Here is a 27,731-nt window from a genome sequence, read left to right as displayed (position 1 = left end):
CATATTTTGTTGGTACAGTGAAATGGATGAATAGTCATGTAACTGAATGATTGACTAGCTGCATAAGTGAATAGATGGATAAATGAATGACAATTGCTTGAATGATTGAATAAGTGTTTGAATTGAAAATGACCATTTGGATGAATGAGTGGGTGGATGAGTGAGTGGATAAGTGGGTGGATGGATGGTGGGAGGGAGGAAGGGAGGGTGGGATGGATGGATGGGCAGGCAGGCAGGTGACTGCGTGGGATAAATATGATAAATATGTGAGGGGTAGATGGGTGAGTGGGTGGGTGGGTAGATGTATGGATGGACGGATGGATGGGAAAGTGGATGGGTGAGCAGGAGAGTAGATAAACAGGCCAGCAGCGGGATGGATAGATGAGTGAGTGAATTAATGAATAGGTGGGTGGATGGGTGGATGGGTAGATGAGTGGGTGGATGGCAGGTATGTGTGATACTTGGGAATGGCCTCCTACAGATGCAACTCAGACAAAAGCATGACCCCTCTGTTTTACTTTTCCTAGTGACCTGAGCAACAACAGCATCAGCATGCTGACCAATTACACCTTCAGTAACATGTCTCACCTCTCCACTCTGTGAGTACACTGAGATGCTGTGTTTATCATGCCCTTGGGCCTAGCAGTAGATGGTTACTCTTTCCCTCCCAGCAGGACTAGTTTCCCTGCCCTAAGGACCCTCAGGCCTATGGCTGCCCTAGCATAAGATACACCTTAATCATCAGAAGGAAGATAAAGTAGGAAGCCCTCCACTGTCCAGGCAGTTAGAGAGGAACTAGAACCTCGTCACTTCTGAAGAAGGCTGTCTTAGGAATACCTTTTGTGGTTTGTGAATTTTCTTTCCCGGAAATGGTTTTCCTACACAATTATATTTTGCTCACACCCATTTATTTCCCATTAGCTTTACACATTGTGAGTACTCATCATTGGACAGGAGAGAGAGGTGATGAACAAGCTGGTTAGAAAGCCAGCCTGCCACAGAACTTGAGTAAACTGAGGAAATAAAGCCAGTGCGCTTCCTGGATTGGTGAAGAGGTTTCTTGTCCCTTTAGGGGATGTTCTGTCAATATATCAACATTGAAAAGATAAACCATTTGCTTTGTTTCACAACGTGAACAGTGCACCTATGCATGGTAGAGAATAGAAAGACACAACAGGGCACGTGCCTCCTTTTCCACAGGATCCTGAGCTACAACCGGCTGAGGTGCATCCCCGTCCACGCCTTCAACGGGCTGCGGTCCCTGCGAGTGCTGTGAGTACCCCAATGTGCTGATTTTGACTTACACATTGCTGAGTGACAGCAGGAAGCAGACTAAGCACTCCCCTTCCCCACTCTCTGCCCAAAGCCCACTCCACCCCCAAACACACCTTCCTACCCAGCACCCTTATTTGCTCAGTGGAGTAGAGAGAGCTACCTTTGAGAGTCTGCCATTCCCAGGGTCCAGCGCACTACCACTGTGGAACCTTGAGCAAATCACTGAGCCCCTTCAACTTTCTACTTCTTTATGTGTAAAATGGGATCAATAGCACCTCCCTTGTGAGGATTAGGATATGCAATTTTATTCTACCCTCTAGTATTGAGCATAGTGTGTGGTCATAGCCACGTTTCGATGATCATTCTGTTGACAGTTGTTTCCTCAGAGGGGCAATGCAGCATGGTGAACCTCTGCATGGAAACAGCTCCTACCCCAGAGATCACAAGCTGGAAACCCAGGGGCCCCGTCCAGCTCACAGACAGCTATTAGTTAGCAATTGTGGGGTTGGCTCATAGAGTGTCTTTTTAAGAACACAAAGCTTAATAAGCTGTCAACATTTAAATATCAGATTTCTTCCACAAATCCCACTCTCTATATTCTTTTGGAAAATTGAGAGACCTGGCCGTACCAGGGCCCTGCCTCTGCATTCCTGCATGGCTGAGCAGCCCTGCCCCTTTAAACAGAGTTGTGCAGGCTGCAGCCTCCACAGCCGGCCCACTCTCCTCGCCTGCCTGGCCCTGTCCTACACATGGGTAGCTGAGTGTCTTCTCATCCATAAAATCAGATAATTATGGTAATTGCCTCACAGGGTCTTATGAGGATTAAATGAGATACTGTATATGAAGTACTTAGCACAGCTCTGGCACTGTAAATGCTTAACAAATATTCACTTGTTATTATTCTTATATCACAGCTTGCTAGGGCAGGAAGGCACCCCACCACCACCCCCAATCCTGGGCCTGATTAACACCTGATTTTTGTGCCTTCCCATCTTGCTTCTATTTTATTAGCACATTCCTTTGAATTCCTTTGGTCCTTTGAATATCACCCTTGAATGCTATTCATGAAAACAGAGATGCCAGATACTCCGCCCCCAAACCTATCAACTTCCTGACTTTCTAGATCATTATTACTATAATAGTGATCAACATATTTTATGGGACAGTTTTCTTCGTCTAACCTTTTGCAACACTGCTGTGAGACCAAGACAGTTCTGCCCATTTTAAACATGGAGAAACTGAGGCCCAGACTGGTGAAGTAACTGGCCAAGGTCTAGCAGTCAGTAGGTTGCAGAATCCAGCCTCCTGGGACCCAGGAGCCATTCCAGGGCTGAGTAGCAATCCACAAACAGCACCCAACAAGCTAGTCCATTTCAGAGCCTCCAGGCTGATGTGATTTATTGAGGCCCACAAAACACCGGTGTCAGCGACAACTCCCGCCACATGTCATCTGCGCTGTTATTAAAAATCAATTCTCTGGGGGCAAAGAAGTGCCCGCGCTGACAGTGTGCAATCTGTTATTGTCACTTATTTATTATCCACCTTCTCTGGGGAGTTTGAGAATGGATACATCAGCACAACCATTTCCCTGTTTCCAGTTGAACACAGCAGGAGATGGGCTCGTATCACTGGCCAGGGCTGAAGCCGGACCTGCTCCCCCTTCCTTCTCCTACCATTCCCCCTCAATCCCAACCTATTGTCTTCCATCCCAGTCTAATAGTTCTGTGTGTGGGTTCACTGCCAGGAGGTGGGACCTGCCAATTTTAAGGAATCTGCATGCATCTGTTCATAATTAGAGTAGTGATGTTTGGGGCAACTCAATATGTAAGAGGGAGAGAAAATGTTTGCCCGTCCATCTGTCTGTCTTTTGGGGTGGTGGGGGTGATGGGGTGAACACCACCAGCCTGACCAGGATTTTCTCTTTCCTCGGCATCGTTTGTCCCAGTCTGGCACTACTACTGCCATGAGTTCATCAGCGGTACACGTAACCATACAACACGCTAGCACTTGCTTCTTGAAATACGAATTAGTAGGCTTGCCCCAGCATGGTGGCTCACACCTGTAATCCCAGCACTTTAGGAGGCCGAGGTGGGAGGATTGCTTGAGCTCAGGACTTCAAGACTAGCCTGGGCAACATAGTGAAACCCTGTCTCTACCAAAAAATTCAAAAAATTAGCCAGGCATGGTAACATGCGCCTGTAGTCCCAGCTACTTGGGAGGCGGAGGTGGGAGGATGGTTGGAGCCTGGGAGGCAGAGGTTGCAGTGAGCTGAGATCACGCCATTGCATTCCAGCCTGGGCAATAGAGCCAGACCCTGTCTCAAAAGAAAAAAAAAAGAGAATTAATAGGCTTTTAGCATCATCATTTTAGAATCATGAGATCTTGTGCATAAAAAGGGATCTTAGAGCACCTCAGTCCAACCATCTACCTCAGTGGGGAGCAACCATTTTCTGCCTAAGGGCCAATTCAGGAAAAGTAAAAATGTTTATGGGCTACATTTCTTTTATGATATTTGTATCCTTTCTCCCACTAATTACACACCTAGGAATTTAGGTTAAAGAGTCATCCAAAATGAGGGAAAGATTCTGTGCATTAAAATCTTTGTTGTACTGTTATTTTTAACCTAAATTTTAAGTATTACCTACAAGGGCCACAGTGGGGAAATGTTTAAGGAAACCATGAGGCAACCAGTCAATGAAGTGCAATTATTAAAAGAGGCAAAGATGAAAACTAGATAGCAATGTGGGAAAGTGCTTATCACATAGCGTTACGTGGAGAAATAAACCTAACTTGTATATATGTTACAATTATAACTTGTAAACATTTATACCTATGAAGAAAGACTATAAGAGAGCAAATGAAAAAAAATTGTGATAGTTAGTGTTTATATAAAGTCATTTCTATAACAAATGAAGGCAAAGTTGAAGATGAATGAAGACCGGGCATGGTGGCTCACGCCTGTAATCCCAGCACTTCGGGAGGCCAAGACGGGTGGATCACCTGAAGTCAGGAGTTCAAGACCAGCCTGACCAATATGGTGAAACCCTGTCTCTACTAAAAATACAAAAATTAGCCGGGCATAGTGATGTGTGCCTGTAGTCCCAGCTACTCAGGAGGCTGAGGTGGGAGGATCAATTGAGGCAGGCAAGTGGAGGCTGCAGTAAGCAGTGATTGAGCCACTGCACTCCAGCCTGGGTAACACAGAGCAAGACCTTGTTTCAAAAGAAATAATAAATCAATAAAGACGAATGAAGATGGTAACATATTTACAACTTAGGGAGTTGGAAGAAAGATTGGCTTTTTAAAATCAGGAAATACATTATCTGCAACTGCATTTGAACATTTGTATATTCTTTCCTCATTTCTGAGGGGTTTCATTCTTTTAATTAAACTTTCAGAAATGACCAGAGACCCAGAGATGTTGGGTGTTTGCGGCAGCAAGAAGAATGAGCATCAAGGTTTAGTTTGGGCGTAGACAAAGGCCAAAAAGTGATCTGGAAAGGAGGAAGAGAAAACTGACATTTAAGAGAGAGAGAGAAAGAGAGAGAGAGAGGGAATGTGTGTGTGTGTATATGGGTGGATATGAATACATTTCAGGAGAGCACAACAGGAGGGTGGTCTTTTAGCCCTGAGTACAAAACATTGTGTGGAAAATGCTTTTTCTACTTGGCTCCGAATCTGAAAATAGCGAAAAGAGAACATTCTTGTGGACATCTTCATCCTTCTTAGGGGATCCATGCATTCCCTGATCTTTGCTCCACACCAAGTCACATGCCTTGTATGCGTGTGGTCCCAACTGTCTTGCCCCGGTCGCAGGAGGGCCACCTGGAATCAGTTAGCTCTGGGCAGGCAATTTCAGTGTGTGCTCACGAAGGAGCCAGTGGGATTATCATTCACCATCCTCAGTATCTTTAGCTCCTAGTCCCCGAAGTAAGAATTGTGCTGTTTATACCCACGGGGCTGTTCATCACTGCTCTACCAATTGCCTGAGTTCTCCTTAAAACATCCCTGTAAGGGAGCCCTTTGCTTGATTACCTTCTGAGACAAAGAGATCACTCCCTTACCAGGCAACTCTATTCCACTTTTGACCAGCTATTAGAGCATCAGAAAATTCTTCTGCTGAGCCAGAAGGTGACTCACTGTGACCTCCCAACCATGGTCCAGGGTTGGCACTTTGACATCTCTAAAATAAAAATAAGTAAACAAAAGTTTAATTGCAGAATTTAGGATTGAAGAGTGAATATTGAAAATTTTTCTGTCCAAACGTTTCATTTATAAGAAGAAAAGACAGGCCGGGTACGGTGGTTCACGCCTGTAATCCCAGCACTTTGGGAGGCTGAGGCGGGTGGATCATGAGGTCAGGAGATCGAGACCATCCTGGCTAATATGGTGAAACCTCGTCTCCACTAAAACTACAAAAAATTAGCCGGACGTAGTGGCGGGTGCCTGTAGTCCCAGCTACTTGGGAGGCTGAGGCAGGAGAATGGCGTGAACCTGGGAGGCGGAACTTGCAGTGAGCAGAGATCACGCCACTGCACTCCAGCCTTGGCCACAGAGCGAGATTCGGTCTCAAAAAAAATAGAAAAGACAGATTCAGAGAGGTTTAGTGACTTGTTCAAGATCATTGTCTTATTCATCCTTTCCTGAATACCTGCTACCGGTTAGTTGCTGTGCTTAACTCTGGAGGGGGAAAGAAAACAAACAGTGAATGAGACACAATTGTTGCCCTCAGGGAGCTCTTGGTCTAGAAGGGGAAATAAGTAAATAAGCAACTACAACACAAGGCGATACCTGAAAGAAGAGCCATGGGGATACAAGTGAGAGGCACCTAACCCAGTCTTAGCCACCCAAAAGGCTTTCTGAAAGGAAGGTTAATAATCAGCACTGACATTCATCAAACCGTGACTATGTGCTGCACAAAGGGCTAAGTGCTTTAGTTATGTTATCTTAGTCACCCTCTGCCTTGTGAAGGATAGACCGCTGTTATCCCCATTTCACAGATCAGTAAATAGAGGCTGAATGAGATTAAGTAACTTGCCCAAAGTGATGCAATCAGTAGGTAGTAAAGTTGGAATTTAAACCCAAGACTATTTGTTTTCAGAATCACTCCTCTTAACTTGGGCTTCCAGGACTGAGACTGAGAAACCAGAGGGGGTTACCTAAGTAGGGATGGGAGTGAAGAACATTCTAGGCCAGGAGAATATAAATGCCCTGGACAGAGGCCCTGAAGTCAGGAAAGGCATATGCATTGGGGGAATCACAAGAAGCTACAGGTGTGGCTGCAATGTGGCTTCTGGGGGGCAGGAGTGGGAAGAGATGCTGCTGAGTAGCCCCAAGGCACAGGCAGAACCAAGGCTGGGACTCACCTCTGGGCTCCTAGCCCAGTGCTCTTTCTACCACATTCTACCTGCTTCCCCATCGCAGGCTAGCATGTTTTTATCTGCACCCATTTCAGACTGGAGGGAGCTGGCCTATGTAAAATGAGGCATTTCCTCACCCAGAGAGGCCTCTGATGGGAATTGAGGAGTGGGGTGAAATGGAAGATGCAGAGAGAAAGGGGACAGGCGCTGACCACTCTGCCAAGATGCAATGTCTCCTCTGCAGTCCTGGAATCAGGTCACAGGACTCTCCACGGCCTTTGAGACATACAAGCTGCACACTTTCAGGCTTCTACCCTATGTGGGTAACTCCCAGGGGACTGGCCCCAAAATCCACTCAAAAACATAGAGGAGGAGTCATGACAGTGATAACAATCATCATAGCTAATGTGACTGAGTGCTTCTGAACCATTGGCATCTGGTCTTTTAATGCTTACAGCTAGCTTACGAAGTGGTATATTAGCTTTCCTCCTGGGCAAAGAGGAAGAAAATCAGCTCAAACCACCTTAAGCATAAAGAGAATTTATCAACTCAGATAACTGAAGAAGGCACTGGAAGATACCGGGCTCTAGGGCTGGATGCAGGTACTGCAATGATACTGTCAGAATGTGTCTGTTATCCCAGCACTTTGGGAGGCTGAGATGGGCAGATCCCGAGGTCAAGAGATTGAGACTATCCTGGCCAACAGGGTGAAACACTGTCTCTACTAAAATTTAAAAAAATACAAAAATTAGCTGGGCGTGGTGACGCACACCTATAGTCCCAGCTACTCAGGAGGCTGAGGCAGGAGAATCGCTTGAACCCAGGAGGTCAAGGTTACAGTGAGCCAAGATCATGCCACTGCACTCCAGCTTGGCTAGAGAGTGAGACTCTGTCTGAAAAATATGTAGGCTGGGCGCAGTGGCTCATGCCTGTAATTCCAGCACTTTGGGGGGCCAAGGCAGGTCGATCACCTGAGGCCTGGAGTTCAAGACCAGCCTGGCCAAGATGGCAAAACCCCATTTCTAATAAAAATACAAAATTAGATAGGCATGGTGGTGCACATCTATAATCCCAGCTACTCAGGAGGCTGAGGCAGGAGAATCGCTTGAACCCGAGAGGCAAAAGTTGCAGTGGGCCAAGATCGTGCCACTGCACTCCAGCCTGGGCAACAAAGTGAGACTGTCTCAAAAATAATCATAAAATAAAAAATAAAATGTACCTCTGCCTCTCGCCCTGTTTTCCTAAGTGGATTTCATTCTCAGGCAATCTTTCTCTATTTAAGACACAGAGGGTCCTGATGGGCTGAAAGTTTACATTCTAGCAGCTTAGCAGCCCCACAAAATTAAACTGCTTCTGCCCTCATCGTTCCAGAGAGAGCCCCAGAAGTGTCTCTCCTTGGCTCCCTTAGGTTGCATGCTCAACCTCACACCAATCACTGTGACTCTGATTGGCCAGACCTGAGCCATAGGTTCATACAGAGGCCAAACCACTGGGACCAAGAGGTGGGGAGGGGTAACCCCCAGTAGAAAACAGAGGAACTGCTACAGAAAACAGCATTGATGCTGAGAAACCCACATCCCCTAAAAATGTCTACTATATGTAGTTACTAAGAATTCCTCCATTTTAGAGATGAAAATATCTGAGAAACCAAAATATCTGAGAAACCAAAAAATCTGAGAAACCAAAAGTCAATTGTCTCAGCTCACACAGCCAGTATCAGACGAGGGATTCACACCCAGGCAGTCTGACTCCAGAGCCTAGGGTTCTTAACCCCCAGATCACCTGGGAATAGCTTAGCCTGCTCAGAAGAGAATTCACCCACCCACACCCACATTTAGAATGAGGATAGTTCCCACTGTTTATTGTATTAACCGTAGGACCTAGGGGTTCAGAGACCCAAGGTTCACGCAGCCGAGAACGGAGGAATGGTTATGCCCTAATGTTGCCCTGATGGTGCCCTCATCTGCATTCTGAAATTCTTAAGTTTGCCTTTAACATCCCCTAAGAGTTAGGCAAAGAGGAGGAGTTCCAAGTGCTTGAAGATGAGCCACTGAGAGTTGACAGTTGCTTGCCAGCCCAGCCCCTGGGAGGCATCAGGGAGAAGGGGAGGAGAAAGGGGAAGGAGCACTCATTCTCCCACTTCTCTAGCATCCTTTAGGATGGTTGTTTGACAGGCAAGAGTACTTCTTTGGGGGGCCAAACCAGGATGGAGAACCTGCAGTGTAGGCGGATTTAATGAGTTGTCCTAGTAAATTATAATCCTGTTACTCTGCAGGGTTTGTTTGTTTGTGATGGAGTTTCACTCTTGTCACCCAGGCTGGAGTACAATGGCACAATCTTGGCTCACTGTAACCTCTGCCTCCTGGGTTCAAGCAGTTCTCCTGCCTCAGCCTCCCGAGTAGCTGGAATTACAGGCGCCCACCACCACACTCGGCTAATTTTTGTATTTTTGGTAGAGAATGGAGCCTGACTTGCAGGTGTCACAATGCTAAAGCTGCCCTTGGGTCCTTTGGTGTTTTAAAGTTAGGCCTCATGCCTCTCCAGGGGCCCAGGCCTCATTTGGAAATGACTAACAATAAAGCTGGGTGCCTATGCAAAACAGCAAGCAGCCATGAAGCCATGCAGGCAGGGGCTGGTATGATTCATAAATAACCTCATGAACTAGAGGCTAAATGATGCTGATAAAAGTGTTAGGAAGTGCTTCTAGCTCTTCCTTACTCGGGGAGGTGAGAAGCTATCATGAACACTCTAGATGGCTGTTTGCCATCTTCCTGCTGTCCTAGCTGCCTAAGCACTGAGGCTCACTTTCACCCTGAGAATTTCACCAGAGAACTGTGAGGTGGGAGGAGAAGGAGCTGATGGTGATGAGGATATCAATGGAGGGTAACTAAGAGGAGAAAGAGAAGAGCAGATTATATGGGAAGAGGAGAGAAATAAGGGCCTTGCCTTAAAGCAATAGGAGAAACCTTTCTAAACCCTTGCTACTGGCGTCAGCATCACCTCAGAGTTTGTCAGAAATGCAGAATCTCAGGCCCCACCTCAGACCCACTGAATCAGAATCTTTGGAAGTGGGGCTCAGGAATCTGCATATTCACTAGCTTCCAAAGCTCACTCAGTGTGAGAGCCACTGTTCTCTATCAAGAGTAATTAGGCTCATGTCTCTATGTCAGCTGAAGACCAAGGGCAAGCTAACTTCAGTTGAAGGGAGAAGAAGAGCAAATTCATTCGTTATTATTCCATCTGTACTTCCACTGTCAACACTAATCGTCTCTTTGTTCTACTAGGACTCACTGCCTGCAATAAAGTTGTTAGTCCTTACCCTGAAGGGTGATTATTGCCAACACAGGTGATGGTGCCCATCAGTCACTAAAGAAGCCTTTGAGTTTCTATGAATTAATTTGCAGATTTTTTTATGCAGTTGATGATTAATCCTTTAATGGAGAATATAATCCATGCGTTGTGGATTTGCTCGTGTTGTTACTTGAGCACGGAGCAGTGTTCATTGAGGTTTTTCATGCACCTATCCTCCAGGCATTTGTGGAAGGCTTAGTATATGGCACCACTGTGTAAGTGAGAATAGCTCCTAGCTGCCTACACCACAGGGTGGAGAGAGGCATGATTAATACCAAGTGGGGTGCCCGGCCCCTCCAACATGCTGTGGGAAGATGCACTCAGGTGCACACAAGTGCCAGACTCGTGTATGTGTGTGGCTGATGCCAAAGCCGTTTCCGTAACAATGAGTGTTCGGCTCCAGAGACTCTCCTCGGGAGCTGAGGACCCCCTCCCTCTGTCACCAAAGCTGGGATTGGTAGCATTTCTCAACCTGCCTAAGATCTCTTTAGGTAAATACGAAGGAAACTAATTTACTGACCTCCTTGATACAGATACCCTTCAAGACTCTTTCACAAATATTAATATTGATTAGTCATTTAGCACTTAGAAAATGCTGGCTCTCTCTACGTGGATTAACACACCCATGACAACTTTCTGTGGCAAGCCTTTTTATTCTCATACCTGTTTTACAATAGAGGCTGAAGCACAGAGAGGGTAAATTGCTTTGCCCTTAGTCACACAGCTGGTAAGCGACAAAGTCAGGTTTGACTCACACAGCCTGGCTCCAGAACTTCCGGTCTTAAGCACAGCTCTTCATATGATCTCTGAAACTCCAGTAACTCCCTTGGGTAGATATGTCTCTTCCTTTCTCAGCTGCAAAAATGAAGGCCCAGAAAAGTGACGTAACTTATCCAGCGTTCCACGGCTAAGAGAGACTGGTTTCTGATTTCGCCTCAGGTCTATCAGATTGAAAAGTCCACCCCCTTCTTCCGCAAACCCTCTACTCCCTCCATCCTTGCTGCTGAGCTGGGCATAGAACATTCATGCACCCAGAGCAACGGGGGCAGCAGCTACTGCTAGGAGCAGTGGGGCTCTGAGCAAAACTGAAGGGTGGCAGGGCCAGGCACTGGAGGCCCTGAGAATATGCTAAATTCAAATTAGTGGATGCTAACCTTCCGACCTGTGCCCTCTGCTTCAGAACTCTCCATGGCAATGACATTTCCAGCGTTCCTGAAGGCTCCTTCAACGACCTCACATCTCTTTCCCATCTGTAAGTAGCAGTGTTTCTCCCCAATGAACATTCAAAACATGAAAGCATGAAAGTGTCAGCGACAATGTCATCACTGTCAGCATTTTGGCATATGTCCTTTCCTTATGCATACAGTATATTATACAACTATGTATCCACACTATGCATATTGTCTTGTTCCCCACCTCAGAAGCCTTCAAAGGAATCCTCAATTATGTAAACACTGTAAATATTTAATAAGAACTAATAGAAAACATGTACTATGGGGTAAACACTTTAGATAAGTTTTCTATTTATTTCTTACAACTGTAAGGCATTTTTATCCTTTTATTATATATAATAACATTGTGTCTAAGCATGGCACAGCTAGCAGATGGCAGGGCCCAGGATCAGATCTAGGTTTGCCTTGACTCCAAAGCACATATTCTTAACCACTTTGCACTCTGCAACAGGTATTCCCTTCTTATTTTACACAGGAAAAACTGAGGCCCATAAATATTAGGTGACTAGCTAAAGGTTGACTATCAGGTCAGTGAGATGTTGGACTAGAATCTAGATTCCCTCACTCCCAGGCCAGACCTCTCTTCCACAGATCAGGAATCTCTACATTTTTTTATACACCTCTGTCAGTGAACATTTTCGAGTTTGTATTCCTTCTATATGCATATTTAATTATTTTCATAATGTGTGCATACACTATAATACGGATATACTACGTATGCATATTCTAAAACTTTCAAAAGCAGAATTGTTGAAGGATATAATTTTTTAAAAAAACAGAATTTCTAGTATTTTCATCCCAGTCACAACCGGGATGAAAGTCTAGCCAAGTGGTTTGAAGCTGCTCCCCAGGTTGCTGGGTTTCAGAACCTTCTCTGCAGAGTATATCCTCCAGTGGACCCTTCAACAGGGCAAGGCAACCAGATAATCAGATGGCCAGAGATCCAGGAAGCTCCCTAAAGGAGCTAGGATGGGGTTGAGTTGAAGAGTGAGTCTTACTTGCGTAGGTGAGAGCCACGCCTCAGAAGTGGAAGGGGCTGGGATGGGAGTTGAAACTTCCACAGGATTGGAAGTACACTCTGGAGATACTAACTTTGCCACAGTGGAGACGACTACTCCGCTGGCCCCATATTGGATACCTCCAGTCTAGCCAAAGTCTGAAAATGCATTTCCAGAGAGCCAAGGATATGAAGGCTACTGGCCAAGCTGGGCAGGGGGCCCTGACTTCCTGTTCTGCCTCCTAGGGCGCTGGGAACCAACCCACTCCACTGTGACTGCAGTCTTCGGTGGCTGTCGGAGTGGGTGAAGGCGGGGTACAAGGAGCCTGGCATCGCCCGCTGCAGTAGCCCTGAGCCCATGGCTGACAGGCTCCTGCTCACCACCCCAACCCACCGCTTCCAGTGCAAAGGTAGGTGACGCCCACACCCCACCCTCCCCTGCCCCTCGTGGGATCTGCTGTGTTCCCAGCAACCTGTCAGAGCAGGGTATCTCAACAGATGTGGCTTCAGAAACCTTCACCCTGTCTCTTCCATGGGTCCCACAAAGAGGCTCAGATGCTGACGCTGATGTGAACCCTCATCTAATGGGCCAAGTGTCATTCTCTCCAAGTTCCCTGCTGGCATTGCCACACATCTCCTCACTGACTTCTTTCTGTACATGTCTTTCCATAGTGGAGAATATCTTTTTTTTTTTTCATCTTTTGTAGAGACAAGGTCTCACTATGTTGCACAGGCTGGTCTCGAACTCCTGATCTCCAGCGATCCTCCTGTTTAGGCCTCCCAAAATGCTGGGATTACAGGCATAAGCCACTGCACCTGGCCTTGAGAAAAATCTTTAACCTGCATTTTTTTATCCAACATTATTAAAACATAAGCATTTTCCCATTTTACCCAGCAAACTTTTGTACATGTGATTTTTTTATTGACCATATTATAACAACAAACTACTACTGAGTCCTTATGCAACAGGAATGATGGTAAGCACTGTCTCATGTATTTTCTTCTCATTCTTCATGTAACAACTTATTTAATTCTCTAATACCTCTATGTGATCAACTTTTAATATTATCCTCATTTCTAAAAATGAGAAAATCGAGGCTTACCAGGCTTCCAGGTCTATCTGATTCCAGAATGCACAGTCTTTATCATCAAGCCATAATACTCCACTGCCACTTACTTAATCCATTTCTGGTTTTGAATCTTTCGAGTATTTCCATTTTTCTGTCTTACCATTGACACATAAAGATCTTTCTCTGTTTGAAATCATGTCCTCAGATAAGATTCAGAGAATAGAAATTACTGAATCAAAGTACATTATTATTTTTAAGGTCTTCACACATTTTGCCAAATTGATTTTCAAAAAGGGTTATAACCAATTTACATTCCCAGTAGCATCCTTTGGTTGCATTTTTCATTAGACTCTCATTATTTTCTCTTATTTTCTCATTGCTAATTCAATAGGTTAAAAAAAAACTCCTTTTATTTTGTCTTTGATTATTGGGGAACCTGAATTTTTCATCAAAAACGTACTTTTCATTTGTATACACAGTTGTTTGATAATCTCTTTTGCTCATCTCTGAGAGGCTTAATACTTATTTTGATATATAGATACACTTTAATTATCCTCTCAAACTTTAGTGTGTCCTACACTTCTGCTGCAAGCAGAAAAACATTCCATTGCCTTAAAGCTAATTTTAATTTTCCTCCTCCTGCTTCTAAGCTATCTGATCTGATACTAAAGAGGCTCACCTAGGCCAAGAACAGTATAGGTCTCAATCTTGGCTGCACATTTGGAAATCATACAGGCGCTTTTAAAATTACTGAAGCCTGGCTCCACCCTCTAGGTTTAGATTAAATTGGTCTGGGGTACAACCTGGGTGTGGGAACTTTTAAAAGCACTGCAGCCAGGGTCCGGGCACGGTGGCTCATGCCTCTAATCCCAGTACTTTGGGAGGCTGAGGCGGGTAGATCACTTGAGGTCAGGAGTTCAAGACCAGTCTGCCCAACAAGGGGAAACCCCATCTCTACTAAAAATACAAAAATTAGCCAGGTGTGGTGGCGCATGCTTGTAATCCCAGCTACTTGGGAGGCTGAGGCAGAACTGCTTGAATCCAGGAGGTGGAGGTTGCTGTGAGCCGAAATTGCACCACCACACTCCAGCCTGGGCAACAGAGTGAGACTCCATCTCAAAAAAACAAAAAAAAAAAACAAAAAACAACACTGTAGCTGGTAGTGTAAGGCAGCTAAGTCATCTGGGTTTTGTCTGGGCCATTCTTGGTTTTAGCACTGAAAGCTCTGTGTCCTGCAAACCCCCTCAGCCCCAAGCAAACCAAGACAGATAGTCTTCCTATTCTAATGTGAAGTCGGGTTGAGCCCCTGGTACCAGCTCTCAATCAGGCCACTCTTTTTACTCATCCACAAACAGTCACTCACTGAAGTTCATCTCAGCCCATCTCCAAGTTGATAACTGTTAACCCCAAGGTCATTTATAGTCCCGACACTAAATATGGCCTGTTTATCCAGGGCTCATTGTCAAAGCTGGCTGCAGCAGCAGGACACAGCCCCCTTTGCAAAGCTCTGGGAAGGACCCTGACCTCCCTCCAGTGCTCGCAGCTAAAGCAAGCACACGGCTGAAACGGTCACGGATGTAACATGTACCTGAGCAGTTTTCTGTCCATTGTCAGCATCATCGCTGTGTCCTCTGGGGCCATCCATTTCTTTCTTCCAAGGTTTTCCAGGGGGAACTTCCTCTGTGTGCCTTTGGCCCAAGCACTGTGCCCTGCTTAGCCTGGCACAGACTATTCCATGGGGAGGGGTGTTCGTGGGTAGAAAAATGGGAGGTCCGAATGGAGCCTGGGCCCAGAGCTTCCTGGAATATGAAAAGATACACAGGGGGTTTCTAATTATGGTGCATTGTTTGCAGATTAGCACCAAAATCGGATCAGGCTAATTACAGTAATTGATTTGACTGCAGAAGTGTTTCTGAATGATGTCCCACTGTGATTTTTCCTCACTGGACAGTGGCTGAATTAATGGGACTCTAGCTGGACTGGATGTGCTGGCTGAGGAGAGCCAGCTGCCATCTGGGCATGGAGTTGGGAAGGGGCTGGCGCTGGCTGAGGGAGGGCCCAGAGCAGAGGGGAAGGGAGGTATGGCAGTGAGCGCACTCAGGACCTGCCATCAGTACTCTGGTTTTGCTGCCCAGGGCCAGTGGACATCAACATTGTGGCCAAATGCAATGCCTGCCTCTCCAGCCCGTGCAAGAATAACGGGACATGCACCCAGGACCCTGTGGAGCTGTACCGCTGTGCCTGCCCCTACAGCTACAAGGTATGCTGGAGGCCCTGCCCCCGCCCCCCGTGTTCATGCCTCAGGCTCCTCCTTCAGCCCTGGCCCTAGAGAGGGGCACCGTGCCCTGCGTACCCTCCCTTCTCCAAGGGTCAGCCTGGATGAGTCCATCGCACAGGTCACCACTCCAAAGGAGCATTTGCCAGTAACACTGTTCTCTGAACTAGCGGGAGCTGCCAGTCAGAGAGGACCCCATATGGTCTTGACAAGGATGTCCAGAGAGAAAGAGGAAATGTAACATTTGTATTTTCTTTGTGAAACATGGAGAAATTAAGTCTCAGAGAAAAAGTGTTTCCAAGTAGAGGCATCCCTTGAGCCCACTCTCCCAATTTCCCTTCTAAAGGGATTTCCAGAACCTCCACCCCACCATGCCCCTGCCAAACCCCACCCTCAGAGCAACCAGCCTTGAAAGTGCTGGTTCCAGCTTGATGTAAATATAGGGATGGGGGATTGAAAGGCCTAGGGGCTGCAAACTCACCCAAAAGGTTGACCGGCTAAGATCAGCCAGCAAGAGGATGAGATCCCAGTTCTCCCCTCTGGCCTCCCAGACTACCTCCAAGACAGTCCTTCCTTCTTTCACCCAGAGCACGGTGTCATGCCCCTCTGCTGACCCCTGTGGATATCGACCATGTGCCTCTCACCAGCACCTACAGAGTACAGACTGTGCCAAGTACTGTGCTTGGCATTTTACTCACCTGTTCAAACACCCCGAGCAAACCTAAGAAGGCCTCATCATTCTCTTTTTACGGATATGGAGACTGGGCCTCAGACTGTCAAGAGTTCAACTCAATGTCCGAAGCTTGTAAGCAGTAGAGCTGTGATTAAGACCCTGGGCTTTGTGATTCCAGAACCCAATCCTTTTCCCCTGGAGGGTTTCCTGGATAGCTGAGCCCTTCCTTGGGCTTCACTGGAATCAGCAAAGCTGTGGCTCCATCCTCTTCTGCAGGGACCGCCCAGCTTCCAGCCTTCCCAGGGCACCCATCCAAAGGCACTGGGCAAGCCCAGAGTTTCAGGACAGCCCCGCAGCCTGTCTAATGCACACATATGATGCAGGTAGAGTGAGAGTGAGCTGGCATCCCCAGGTCTCTGTCCCCAGTGGGATTGTGTGTGCGTAGTGACAGGCTTAGAGGCCGCCTCACTCTGGGGAATGGGACTACCTGATGTATTTCTAGACTATGGCTGTGCTTCTAGCAGATGGTGTCAGAGTGCCACCTATGGGCCTGGGACAAGAGAGCCAAAGGATTCCCTTTGAAGCCAGCCACCTCCAAAGTCTTAAACTTACCACTGAGTCCCAGACCCATACACCGTCATTTCATAAGCTGATTATAAAAATCAGAGAAGAGACTAAATGCATAAGGTCCAGATGAGTGCCTGGCCTTTACTGATGATTCAGAAGAGAACTATACTATGTATGGAATTGAGAATGTTATAAATTCAGTCACAGGGCACCCACACACAAAAAAAAATAATAGGAGGGGAGAATAGAGATTAACAGCAGACATACTCAGGATGTGTGGATCCTCCCAAACTCCTTTGTATGTATTCAGCAGAGAAAATTCAGACTGTGCAATTACACAGAGAAGCAGGTGTGGATTCCAGCTTTGTCATTTACTAGCTGTGTAGCCATTGCTAGTAATTTCATCTGTCTTCCCAGCTGCAAACTAGGACCTGTCTCATAGGTTTGCCGTAAGAATCAAATGTACAGTAATGTACGCAATACACTAGGATGATACCTGGCATTCAGTGAGCACTCAATAAGCTGGCATACTGCTGCCTTTCACCTTTACCCTTGCATGGTGGTCCCTCATACCTGGGTGTGGAATAGGCCATCAGTAACAGGTGGTATGTTGCTAGTTTGATCCAGGATTATCAGTCTATGGCACTGTGAACTGCCAAGAAACTTCAGTCATTCTCCTAGAACTGTGACTGCATTTGTAACATTCTCAATTCCATACATAGTATAGTTCTCTTTTGAATCATCAATAAAGGCCAGGCACTCATCTGGAGCTTATGCATTTATTTTCTTCTCTGATTTTTATAATCAGCTTATGAGATGGGTAGTATCATCCCCATTCTAAAGATAAGGTAAACTGTTTCACATTCTGATTCTTGCTTCCTTCTCTTTAAAACTGGCCTGAGTCTGAAAGTAGTAGAGCTGGGTTTGAAGTCCAGGCTTCTTCCAGCTACACTTGACTGTACTATGAAGCATGACCTGACCGTCAGTGTCAGAGCAAAGAGAGTATCTTCAGAGCTACTGCAGGATAAGGCCACTTGTTTGAACTTTGTTCTCAAGATTCTGAACATCATGTCAATTTTAGAAGAATGTGAACAGAGATTTTGATCTTGAGGAAAGTGTTGAGCCCAGGCAGGTCTAGGGTGCATGATGTTGATGGTGATGGTGAAGATGATGATGGTGAAGGTGATGATGGTGGTGGTATCGGTGATAATGATAAAGGTGACAATGGTGATGGTGTTGATGATGGTAATGGTGCTAATGGTACAGATGGTGGTGATGATGATGATAACTATGATAATAGTAACATAAGAGCCAGCATTTATTGAGTATCTACTATGTACTGACAGTAGACTAAATAAGGTACATATATTATCTTGCATACTCCTCATCAGAGCCCTAGAATACAGTTCCTAAAATGATCCTCATTTTACAGTTGAAGAAACTGAGCATGGTAGGTAACGGAGTTGGGATTCAAAGCTCAGAACCAACTGACTCTAGAAGCTGTGCTCCTGGCCACTGCACTCACTGCCTGTTGGCAAGTGCAGTGATTGCAGGGGCTAAGGTGGAGGATCCCTGACTATTTAGGACCTGTCTGAATTTCCAGATTAGAGACAAGTAGAGTGTAGCCATGGGAAGAACACCAAGCAGGACCCTCTGGAGCCTGTGCCTATGTGATGCATGACCTTGGACAGAACTCGCTCTTCTCCTCACCTCAGTTTCCTCAGCTGTAAAATGGAGCAGGTTGAACCCAAGGGATCCTTTAACTGAGGGTTGCATCAAATTCTCTGTGCTATGTCCCTGCTTTCCTTCTTGCCAGGGTTACAGCCCGCCCAAACAGAGCGACTAAGATGGTAGTTCTGCATGAGTGGCTAACAGAAATCCCCAGATACCCACAAAACCAAGCTCAAAGTTCAGGCATTTACCTCTTTCCAGGTATCTCCATTTTCCCATTGACTAGCTGAGTGACCTTGGGAAGCCACAATATTATAAAAAAGCACAGGAATCACTGTGTAACATTTGGTAGCAGCTACTCTTAATCTACTATAATGCCAGGCCTTTGTGAAGCAGTTTAAACACATTATCTCTTGTAGTACTCTTAATCACCTTGTGAAATAAGTTTTATTATCGTCTTTTAATAGATGAAACAACTAAGGTTCATAAAGATGAAATAATTTACCCAAGCTTTCACACTTAGGAAGCGCATGAGCTACAACCAGAGCTCAGCTATCTCTTGCAACAAAGTCTCTACACTCACAACCACTCCAAGTCAGATTCTCCCTAAGCCTCACTTTCCCCACCTGTAACTGAGAATACTCATACTCATGTGCAGGGCTGTTGGAAGGATGAAAAGGGTCTGTGTGTGTACTTTGCCTACCTCAGTGCCAGGATTCAGTAGATACTTCACAAAGGGTCAGTATTTTGCCATTATGTTAAGATTTGGGGAAAAAATATATCTGTTGGCTGATTCTTTTTCAGCCATTTAGTTTCAGGCACATATGTTCAATGTCTCAGAACAGTGCTTCTCAAACTTTTGTGTGCATAAGAATCACTGGAGAGCTTATTAAAATGCAAGTTCTAGTTCATTAGATCCGAGGTCAGGCCTGAGAGTGTGCATTTTTTTTTTTTAATCAGTTCCCAGGACATGCCAGTGCCACTAGTCCAAGGAGCACGCTTTGAGAAGTAAGGACTTAGCAGCATTCCTCGTGCGATCTCAGAAAGAGGTTTCCAATGAGGGCAGCTGTTCCCAGTGTCTTTTTTTTTTTTTTTTTTTTTTTTTTTGGAGACAGAGTCTCACTCCGTTGCCAGGCTGGAGTGCAGTGGCATAATCTCGGCTCACTGCAACCTCTGCTTCCTGGGTTCAAGCAATTCTCCTGCCTCAGACTCTTGAGTAGCTGGGATGCCCACTACCACGCCCAGCTAATTTTTGTATTTTTAGTAGATACAGGGTTTCACCATGTTGGCCAGGATGTTCTTGATCTCTTGACCTTGTGATCCGCCCACCCTGGCCTCCCAAAGTGCTGGGATTATAGGCGTGAGGCACTGCACCCAGCCCCCAGTGTCTTTTAAAGGTTGATTCCCAACCTTTTTGGCGCCAGGGACCAGTTTCATGGAAGACAATTTTTCCACGGAACTAGGGTGGTGGGCATGGTCTCAGGATGAAACTGTACCACCTCAGATCATCAGGCATTACTTAGATTCTCATAAGGAGCGTGCAACCTAGATCCCTCGCATGCACAGTTCACAGTAGGGTTTGTGCTCCTATGAGAATCTAACGCCACGGCTGACCTGAAAGGAGGCGGAGCTCAGGTGGTAATGCTCCCGCCCCATCTGCTCACCTCCTGCTGTGCAGGCTGGTTCCTAATGGGGACCGGTACCAGTCCATGTCCCAGGGGTTGGGGACACCTGTTTTAAAGGAAGCCAGTCAGGATTCCTGGCCATGTCCTACACACACACACACACACACACACACACAAAGTGGGATGAGGGGTAGAAAGTGTGGTGGAGGACCAAGGAGCACCACAAATCTGGTAGATTTGAGCAAAATGAGGCTGAAGAGAATTGAATCAGGCTAATTAACCAGGCGTTGGCAATAGTGATTATTTTTCAAGGAGAGGTAAGTGACAGAAATCCCCACTTCCAGGCCCAATTACCATGTCATCAAGCACTAGGCTCTGCCTCCTGGATTTCTGTGCTTGGCGTAAAGGGCTGCAGGAGTTGCCACCACCTCCACCACCACCGCCATAGTTGGGAGGGTTTGACCTGGAGTCACTGGTACTTGCCAGTTCCCCAGAGCAGGGGCTAACCCAGGCAGGGGCTAGAGAGGTCTTGCCTTGACCTTCTCAAGGTTCTTTGTCCTGCCCTTCACGGTCCATGTGTTGGCCACCACCACTCTCATATATGCACCTCTGGAACTACTTGGCACCAACCAAAGACCTGAAAAAGTATTTTAGTCACTCACATTCAGCCCTGCCTCAGACCCCAAGCATCATCATCATCATCATCATCATCATCATCATCGCTATTATTTATGGAGCTGCCATTACATGCTAGGTGTCTTACATATATAACCATTAACTAATTCCCCATAGGGTAGTTCATATTATTTCCATTTCATAAGTGGTAAAAACAAGGCTCAGAGAGAACTAGTCATTTCCTCAAGGAACACAGCAGCCAACTTAGAATGTGCACTCCCATCTGTGTGCCCCTAGAACGCATGTTTTGAGAGGGGCCAGCTAAGTGGTCCTGCATAGAGGCTCCCAGCACTAACTTTGGGCTGGATGCCTGGGTTCAGCTGCTTGCTCCCCATTTCACTTACTGCTGTGCGATCTTGGCCATATTACCTCACTTTCTAAGTCTGTCTTTCCTGTCTGTAAAAATAGTGTAATAACAATCACACCAATCTCATAGGGTTGTTGTGAACATGATATGCGATCATGAATATAAAACACTTAGCATGAGGCCTGGAATGGAAAATGTGCTCGGCAAAGTGGGCGAGAATTAGTATTACAGTTTCCATTCCACACCAACTTTCAGAAAGGGGCCCTGTGTTGTTATGGTTTAGGATAAAACCAGATACCAGCCCAAACTGCACTCTCCCTGTCCCCCTCCAAGAAACCTCTGACTGGCCACTTTGCTGGGACAGGGCATGAAGGGAACCAGATGGACATGGCCTATGCCTTCCAGCTGCTGAAGACGGGCCTGAGGCTCTGGTGTTTGAGAGGGTCCACAGCAGAGGCTGTCCTGGGCCCAAGGCCTTCAGCCCAGTTGGCTGCAATGTTGCAGCCAGGAAGCCCCAGTTCCATTCCATCACATCACCAGCAACAGCAGAAGAGGGAAGAGGATTTTCTCAGGCAGATGGCGAGCAGGTGGTGTGGCAGTGGGCGGGCTCCCATGATCACCTCCACCAGGTCTGTGCCAAGCCACTGAGCCCAGGGCCCAGAAAGGATGCAGCAGTCGCCTCCCCAGGCCCCACGCTACCAGGTCCTGTAAGGGACTCCATGCCAAGCGTTGGGTGAGACTGGTCTGTCAGTCCCAAAGGAGAAGCAGGAGCCAGAAGGCCAAGAAGAGTTGGGCTGTTCCCTGGGACAGTGGGTCTCATGGAGCTCAGTCTCCACCTTGGGGCTGCCTTCCTCAGGGCCGCTGCCCTCGCTGCTCCTGCTGCCTGGCACGCTCCCCTCCCCACCTTCCACACAGTTGGCTCCTTCTCAGCTCGCACGTCCCCTTCAGAGGGGCCTGCTCCAAAGAATCCCACACCACCCTGAGCTCTCTATCACAAAGGTTCCCCACCTGGCCTAACCTTAGGCTTACCTTCAGAACTTCAGAATACCAAAGCCTGGACCCCACTCCAGATCAATCAAGAATGGTTCTCTGGGGTTGTCACTTTGTAGGAGACAAGGTCTGTTGGCCACACTTCAGCCTTAGTCTTCCCTACTCAAGTTGTAGGTTATATTTAAGGTTCAGTGAGGCTCATGGTAATGTTATCTTCTAGCATTTACAGAATGCCTACTATGCGCTAGGTGGATTACACACGTGTAACCTTTTCCTTACATGAAAGCTCAAGTTTAATTCTCATAGCAACCCTGTGAGGTGGACTTGGAGGGGTCAAGAGGCTTTTATGAGGTCACGATCAGCCAACCCAGATGGGATGGAGCTGGAATGTGAAACCAGCTGTATGTGAATTCAGCTTTGCCTGAATCCATAGCCTGGGCTCTTGCCCTGCAGTTTGGGATACAGAAGGGTGCAAATTCTGCGAAGTAGTGAGGCTGGAACCTGAACTCCTGGCTTCTCATCACTCTTCCCCTTCTTACTGTGCAGTGACTAGGGGTTAGGGCTCCCATGGGTGGGCTCCAAGTCACACAGCAGGCCTTTCCTAGGGGCTTCTTGCTGTCATCTCCCCAGCCTCATCACAGAGAATGCTGGAACCCCTGGAGTCCCCTGGGCCATGGCCGCCCCGGAAGGCCCCCTAACCAGGTGCTTCTCCCTCTTTTGCTCCTCAGGGCAAGGACTGCACTGTGCCCATCAACACCTGCATCCAGAACCCCTGTCAGCATGGAGGCACCTGCCACCTGAGTGACAGCCACAAGGATGGGTTCAGGTAACAGCTCACCCCTGGCCTCCCTCACTGTATTAGTTTGCTCTCACATTGCTAATAAAGACATACCCAAGACTGGGTAATTTATAAAGGAAAGAAGTTTAATGGACTCACAGTTCAGCATGGCTGGGAGGCCTCACAATCATGGCAGAAGGCAAAAGAAAAGCAAACATCTTAAATGGCGGGAGGCAAAAGAGAGCTTGTGCAGGGGAACTCCCATTTATAAAACCGTCAGCTCTGGTGAGATTTATTCACTACCATGAGAACAGTATGGGAGAAACTGCCCCCGTGATTCAATTATCTCCACCTGGCCCCACCCTTGACACTTGGGGATTATTATAATTCAAGGTGAGATTTGGGTAGGGACGCAGCCAAACCATATCACTCACCTTGGAGGGCTCCCTGGGCAGGCTAAAGAAGCAGAGATACCACCAGCGAGGGCGTGCCCAGTGCCCGTGCTGTGCTGGCCCTGTATGAGAATGATCTCAAGGCTCTTCGCACCCTGTAAGGGAAGTACAATTTATCCCCACTGTGCAGATAAGGAAGTTCAAGCATCAGAGGGACAAATCCTCTGCCTAGAGTTACATTAAGCATTGGCACAGGGATTTGAAACCAGGTCCCAACCTCGTGCTTCCTCCAAGGGAGGTGTCTGCTGCTGGCTAAAGTCAGAGAAGGATTGGGTGAAGGCTTAAAGACTGCCAGTCTGGCACTTCCACCATGCTTTTCTGAGTTATAAAATAAGTGGCATTTATTATATGCTCACTATGCCAGGTACCAACTAGTCAAGTATTTTCTCATTTAAATCCCTACAGACCCTATCCAGTAGGTAGGTATTATCCTCATTGAACAGATGGGGAAGCTGAGACACAGAAATGAACTTGCTCTAGGTCATATCTCCTGATGCTCATTCCTGGATCTTCCAAGCCCACCTCCAGCCCTCTTTCCTTCCTGACATTAACATTTCAAGAAGAAAAGGGAATAGAAGTCACTTAGGTTTTTCTCCTCTCTGTCCTAGGAATGGGATTGGCTTCCACCCAAACCTCAGGACCCCTTCCTGCTTCCCACCTTCCCCAGCAGCTTTCAGATGCCCAGTTTCACTGGCCTGTGGCCCTGACCAAAGCAGACTGTTGGGAACGGGCTCCTTTGGCATCCCTAGTGAGCCAGTCGGGAGGCGGCAGCCCCTTGGCAATAAAGGCAGGGGCACCCCATGCCAAGCCATGTGTGGGTGTCTTAGAGCTCAGGTTGCAACCCATTAAATATCAAAAGCACTCTGGCCAGTGCTGCCGTGTGGTCTGGGGAAGAGATCAAATTCCAGGCTCCCGGTTCTCTTCCCCCGGGAACCCGCCCGCCCACGTGTCCACCTGCCAAGCCACCTCCATCAAACTCTGCCTCCTGAAAAGTGAAATTCAAGGCAGAGTTCCTTTTCCTGCCTGGAGTCAGCCAAACCACCCACTCCTGCTGGCTCACATAGAGCAGGGGTGAGAAGAAACTGCAGGGAAATATGGAGGTGGCCACGGGGCCCCAGCCAGGAAACCCCCCTCCAGGGCACACAGCCTGGGCTGCCCCACCCAGGCGAGGGATGGGGGGTCAGATGAGGGAAGAGCTCCCCGCTGCAGGCAACTGTGTTTCTCCCATCTCAGCTGGAGGTTCGGTTGAGCAGAAATATCTCATTTCCATCTTAAGTTGTTGAAGAGTTTCAGATGAACAGAAAATATTTTTAGAACTTAATGTAAAAGGAAAAGGGCCCAGATCTACAGGATCAGGGAAATGGGGTGGAAGGTTAAGGCAATGAGGCAGTTACTAGGGATGGGAGAGCTCGCATGCAGTCCTCAAGGAGTAGGGAAACTCTTCTGCATCGGGCCAGCACCTGGTGGGTGAAGGGGAGTGGTGCTTGTCAGGAAGCTCCCGTTTGCTCCCCTATTCCATTCTAGAGTAATTCCTTAGGGCTGCCATAATAACCACAGACTGGGTGGCTGTAATCACCAGAAATTTACTCTCTCACAGTTCTGAAGGATAGAAGTTCCAAATCAAGGTGTCAGCAGGGCCATGCTCCCTCTGAGCCTCTAGGGGAGGGTCCTTGCTTGTCCCTCCCTGGCTTCTGGTGTTCCTGGCAATCTTTGGCATTCTTTGGCTTGTGGCTGCAGCACCCCTCTCTCTGCCTGCATAGTCACGAGTGCTCTCTCTGTGTCTGCTTTCCCACGGCCATCTTCTTTTAGAGACACCTGTTATATTGGATTAGGGGTCCACACTCTTTTAGTAGGACCTCAACTTAACTAATTACATCTGCAAAGATCCTATTTCAAAATAAGATCACGTTCTGATGTACTCAGGGTTAGGACTTCAACATATCTTTTTTGGGGGAACACAATTCAACCCATAACAGGTCTTAGTCATCAGCATCACCAGCCTCTTCATACACATGCTTCTCTAATCTTGCTGCATTGCCTGCCCACAAAAACAGCAAAGGTTGGCAGAGCAGGCCACACAGAAGACCAACACAGGAGATGAGATCTGCTCTCATCCCCACAACCAACTCATGGCACCTGGAGACTCCTCGACAGCTCTCCAAGGTTTCCAATGAAGACAGGGAGATGTCAGCCTCCTTCCACCCTGTCACTCCTTTAGCAACCTCTCTTTCCTTGACCAGCCACCATATCTCACTGCTAGGTAGCCCTAAGGCTCTGGGGGGAGCCAAAGTCTTTAGAAAAACAAATGAGCAACACCATGGTTTAGGACTTTCGGAAACCTACCCTCTGTCTGGCTCTGAAGAAGTAGCCTTTTTCATGAGTGCCCAGAGTCCCTAACAGGAGAAAAGAATGAATCATTTTGCTGTACCCCAAGAGCTGAGACCTGAGAGGCCCCTGGCCTTTTGTAGAAAATGTGATATGGTTTTCAGTTGTAGAAAGGAGACCAATTAAGTAGGATTCTAGGACCACTGAAATTCACTGCCTGTTAGCTGAGTGTAGTTTACTTTTTTAGCTAAATCCCAAGTCAGAGCAATCTCTGAAACCTGAAATTCCAGATCTGAAGCTGAAGCGCACACTCATGGATGGAGTGAGAATCCCTGACAAACGGGTTAGGCCAAAGAAAGATCGAGATTCATTGCAGCATTTATTTAATCAGATAGATGCTCACTCCACGCCCCCACTCCCATCCCTTCCGCATGGCCTTTATCTGTTCTAACCGATCTTGCATGCCCAGTCCTGGGGATATGACCAAGATCAGGCAGAGATGCAGGCAGTTGAGGTTTTTATCCAAGAGATTTAACACTCTAGAGACAAGTGAAGGAAATGCATCTTGCTGCCCCACAGTGTTTGAAGCCAAGTTGACCCGAAAGCCTCACTCTTGGCAGGAGAGGGATCCTCGCACTCTAGCCTTCATCCCCCAGAAGCTGGAGGGGCTCAGAAGTAGCAAGAACACATGATGGGGAGAAATGGCATCCTTGAAGAACAGTTAAGGAAGTAGGGTGGTTTTGTGTAGAACTATAGCTTGCTAATGGGTTCTGAGCATTTTCTATGTGCTATGTACCCTTTTAAACATTTTGCTTGTATAATCTCAATCTTCACAACCACCCAGGTCAAGGTCAAGTAGCTAGAATGTATCAACAGGAATTCATTCCCAGGAAACCTGGGTGCAGAGTCTGGTACCTTGGCCACTATATTCTGCCCACCCCCTCACCCTGAGATAGAAGGGCTGCCTTTGAGTAAAAAAATCACTTAAAGGAGAATGTTTACTATGCTGTCTCTCTTTATTTGCAAAAGAGATTGTGCCTCAGAAGAGCCAAAGGGAGGGCGGTTTGGAGGACAGCTGGAGGAATTTAAGCCATATCCAGGAAACCACTTCCAGCTGGGGAATGATGACACCGGCCTTGTTGGTGGACATTAGCCCCAGAGCGAGGCAGCCAGCATGGGCCAGGGGAGATAGAACATTGCCTGGAGATGGGGTTGGATGAAATGACCTTTTAGGTTCCTAAGGGTCTTTCTGCTCAGGACCCCAAGGCCTCATGTGTCCAAAGTGCTTTCTCAGACCTCCATCTGGAGGAAAATCTAATTGTATTTCCCACCCCTGTCTTCCTCTCTGCCATCCCAACCCACCTCTCTCCCTGACCCCTGACTCCCCTGCTCCCCACCCCTCACATCCCAAAGCTGCTCCTGCCCTCTGGGCTTTGAGGGGCAGCGGTGTGAGATCAACCCAGATGACTGTGAGGACAACGACTGCGAAAACAATGCCACCTGCGTGGACGGGATCAACAACTACGTGTGTATCTGCCCGCCTAACTACACAGGTAAGGATCTCATGACTGTATATATGGTGGGGTGGAGGGGTGTCGCTAGAATACCATTTTCTTAACTTCTTCCAGGGACTCTCCTCCTCTCTCCCTGAGGACAGAGACTAAGACCCCAAGACCGTGTTATGCCAAGAGGGGCTCCCCAAATGCCTGTTTGCTTCTCCGTCTCCTCCACCACCAGCCACCAGCAAATCACTACTCCTTCCCACTTGAAACAGAGTCCCAGGCTCTTTAGCTGCTGTTCATCTCATTGCTGGCCATTACCTCCTTTAGGGCCCCTGTAGACCTAGTGGTGTTTGAGGCTGGCAGAGAGGCGCTTGCATTGTGTTTATGCTTCCTTCAGGTGTAGTCAACCGTCTCTTGAAATCCACATTTTCCAGACACTCAGCTAGGAGCTAGGGATACAAAAATGACCAAGACAGAGTTCCTTCTCATAAGAAGTTTATAGTCAGGTGGACAGAGGCGTGGATTCATTAGAAAGAGAACATAACATCTATAAGCCCTGGGGGTGTGGGATCACACAGAAGGAACCTAACCCAGCTGGAGAATCCA

At 47.2% G+C, this 27,731-nt stretch overlaps 1 protein-coding gene and 1 long non-coding RNA gene across 2 annotated transcripts in view; one reads left to right on the top strand and one right to left on the bottom strand.

Annotated features, from left to right (window-relative positions):
* SLIT3 (slit guidance ligand 3) overlaps nucleotides 1-27,731 on the top strand; it is a 639,400-nt gene that overhangs the window by 577,647 nt on the left and 34,022 nt on the right. The window contains exons 22-28 of the mRNA XM_014345150.4: nucleotides 528-599; nucleotides 1,201-1,272; nucleotides 11,167-11,238; nucleotides 12,462-12,625; nucleotides 15,421-15,545; nucleotides 22,797-22,894; nucleotides 27,037-27,176. Coding sequence (XP_014200636.3) covers nucleotides 528-599; nucleotides 1,201-1,272; nucleotides 11,167-11,238; nucleotides 12,462-12,625; nucleotides 15,421-15,545; nucleotides 22,797-22,894; nucleotides 27,037-27,176 — 743 coding nt within the window. The remainder of the gene's footprint in view (nucleotides 1-527; nucleotides 600-1,200; nucleotides 1,273-11,166; nucleotides 11,239-12,461; nucleotides 12,626-15,420; nucleotides 15,546-22,796; nucleotides 22,895-27,036; nucleotides 27,177-27,731) is intronic.
* LOC134730379 (uncharacterized) overlaps nucleotides 10,625-27,731 on the bottom strand; it is a 46,552-nt gene continuing 29,445 nt past the window's right edge. The window contains exons 3-4 of the long non-coding RNA XR_010112140.1: nucleotides 11,141-15,084; nucleotides 10,625-10,841 (exon numbers count right to left, since the gene is read on the bottom strand). This is a non-coding gene — a long non-coding RNA (uncharacterized LOC134730379). The remainder of the gene's footprint in view (nucleotides 10,842-11,140; nucleotides 15,085-27,731) is intronic.

Source organism: Pan paniscus, chromosome 4 (genome assembly GCF_029289425.2).
Source record: "Pan paniscus chromosome 4, NHGRI_mPanPan1-v2.0_pri, whole genome shotgun sequence".
Taxonomy (NCBI): domain Eukaryota; kingdom Metazoa; phylum Chordata; class Mammalia; order Primates; family Hominidae; genus Pan; species Pan paniscus.
The sequence above is the reverse complement of the archived record's forward strand: the minus strand, read 5'-3'. Positions and strand labels throughout refer to the sequence as shown.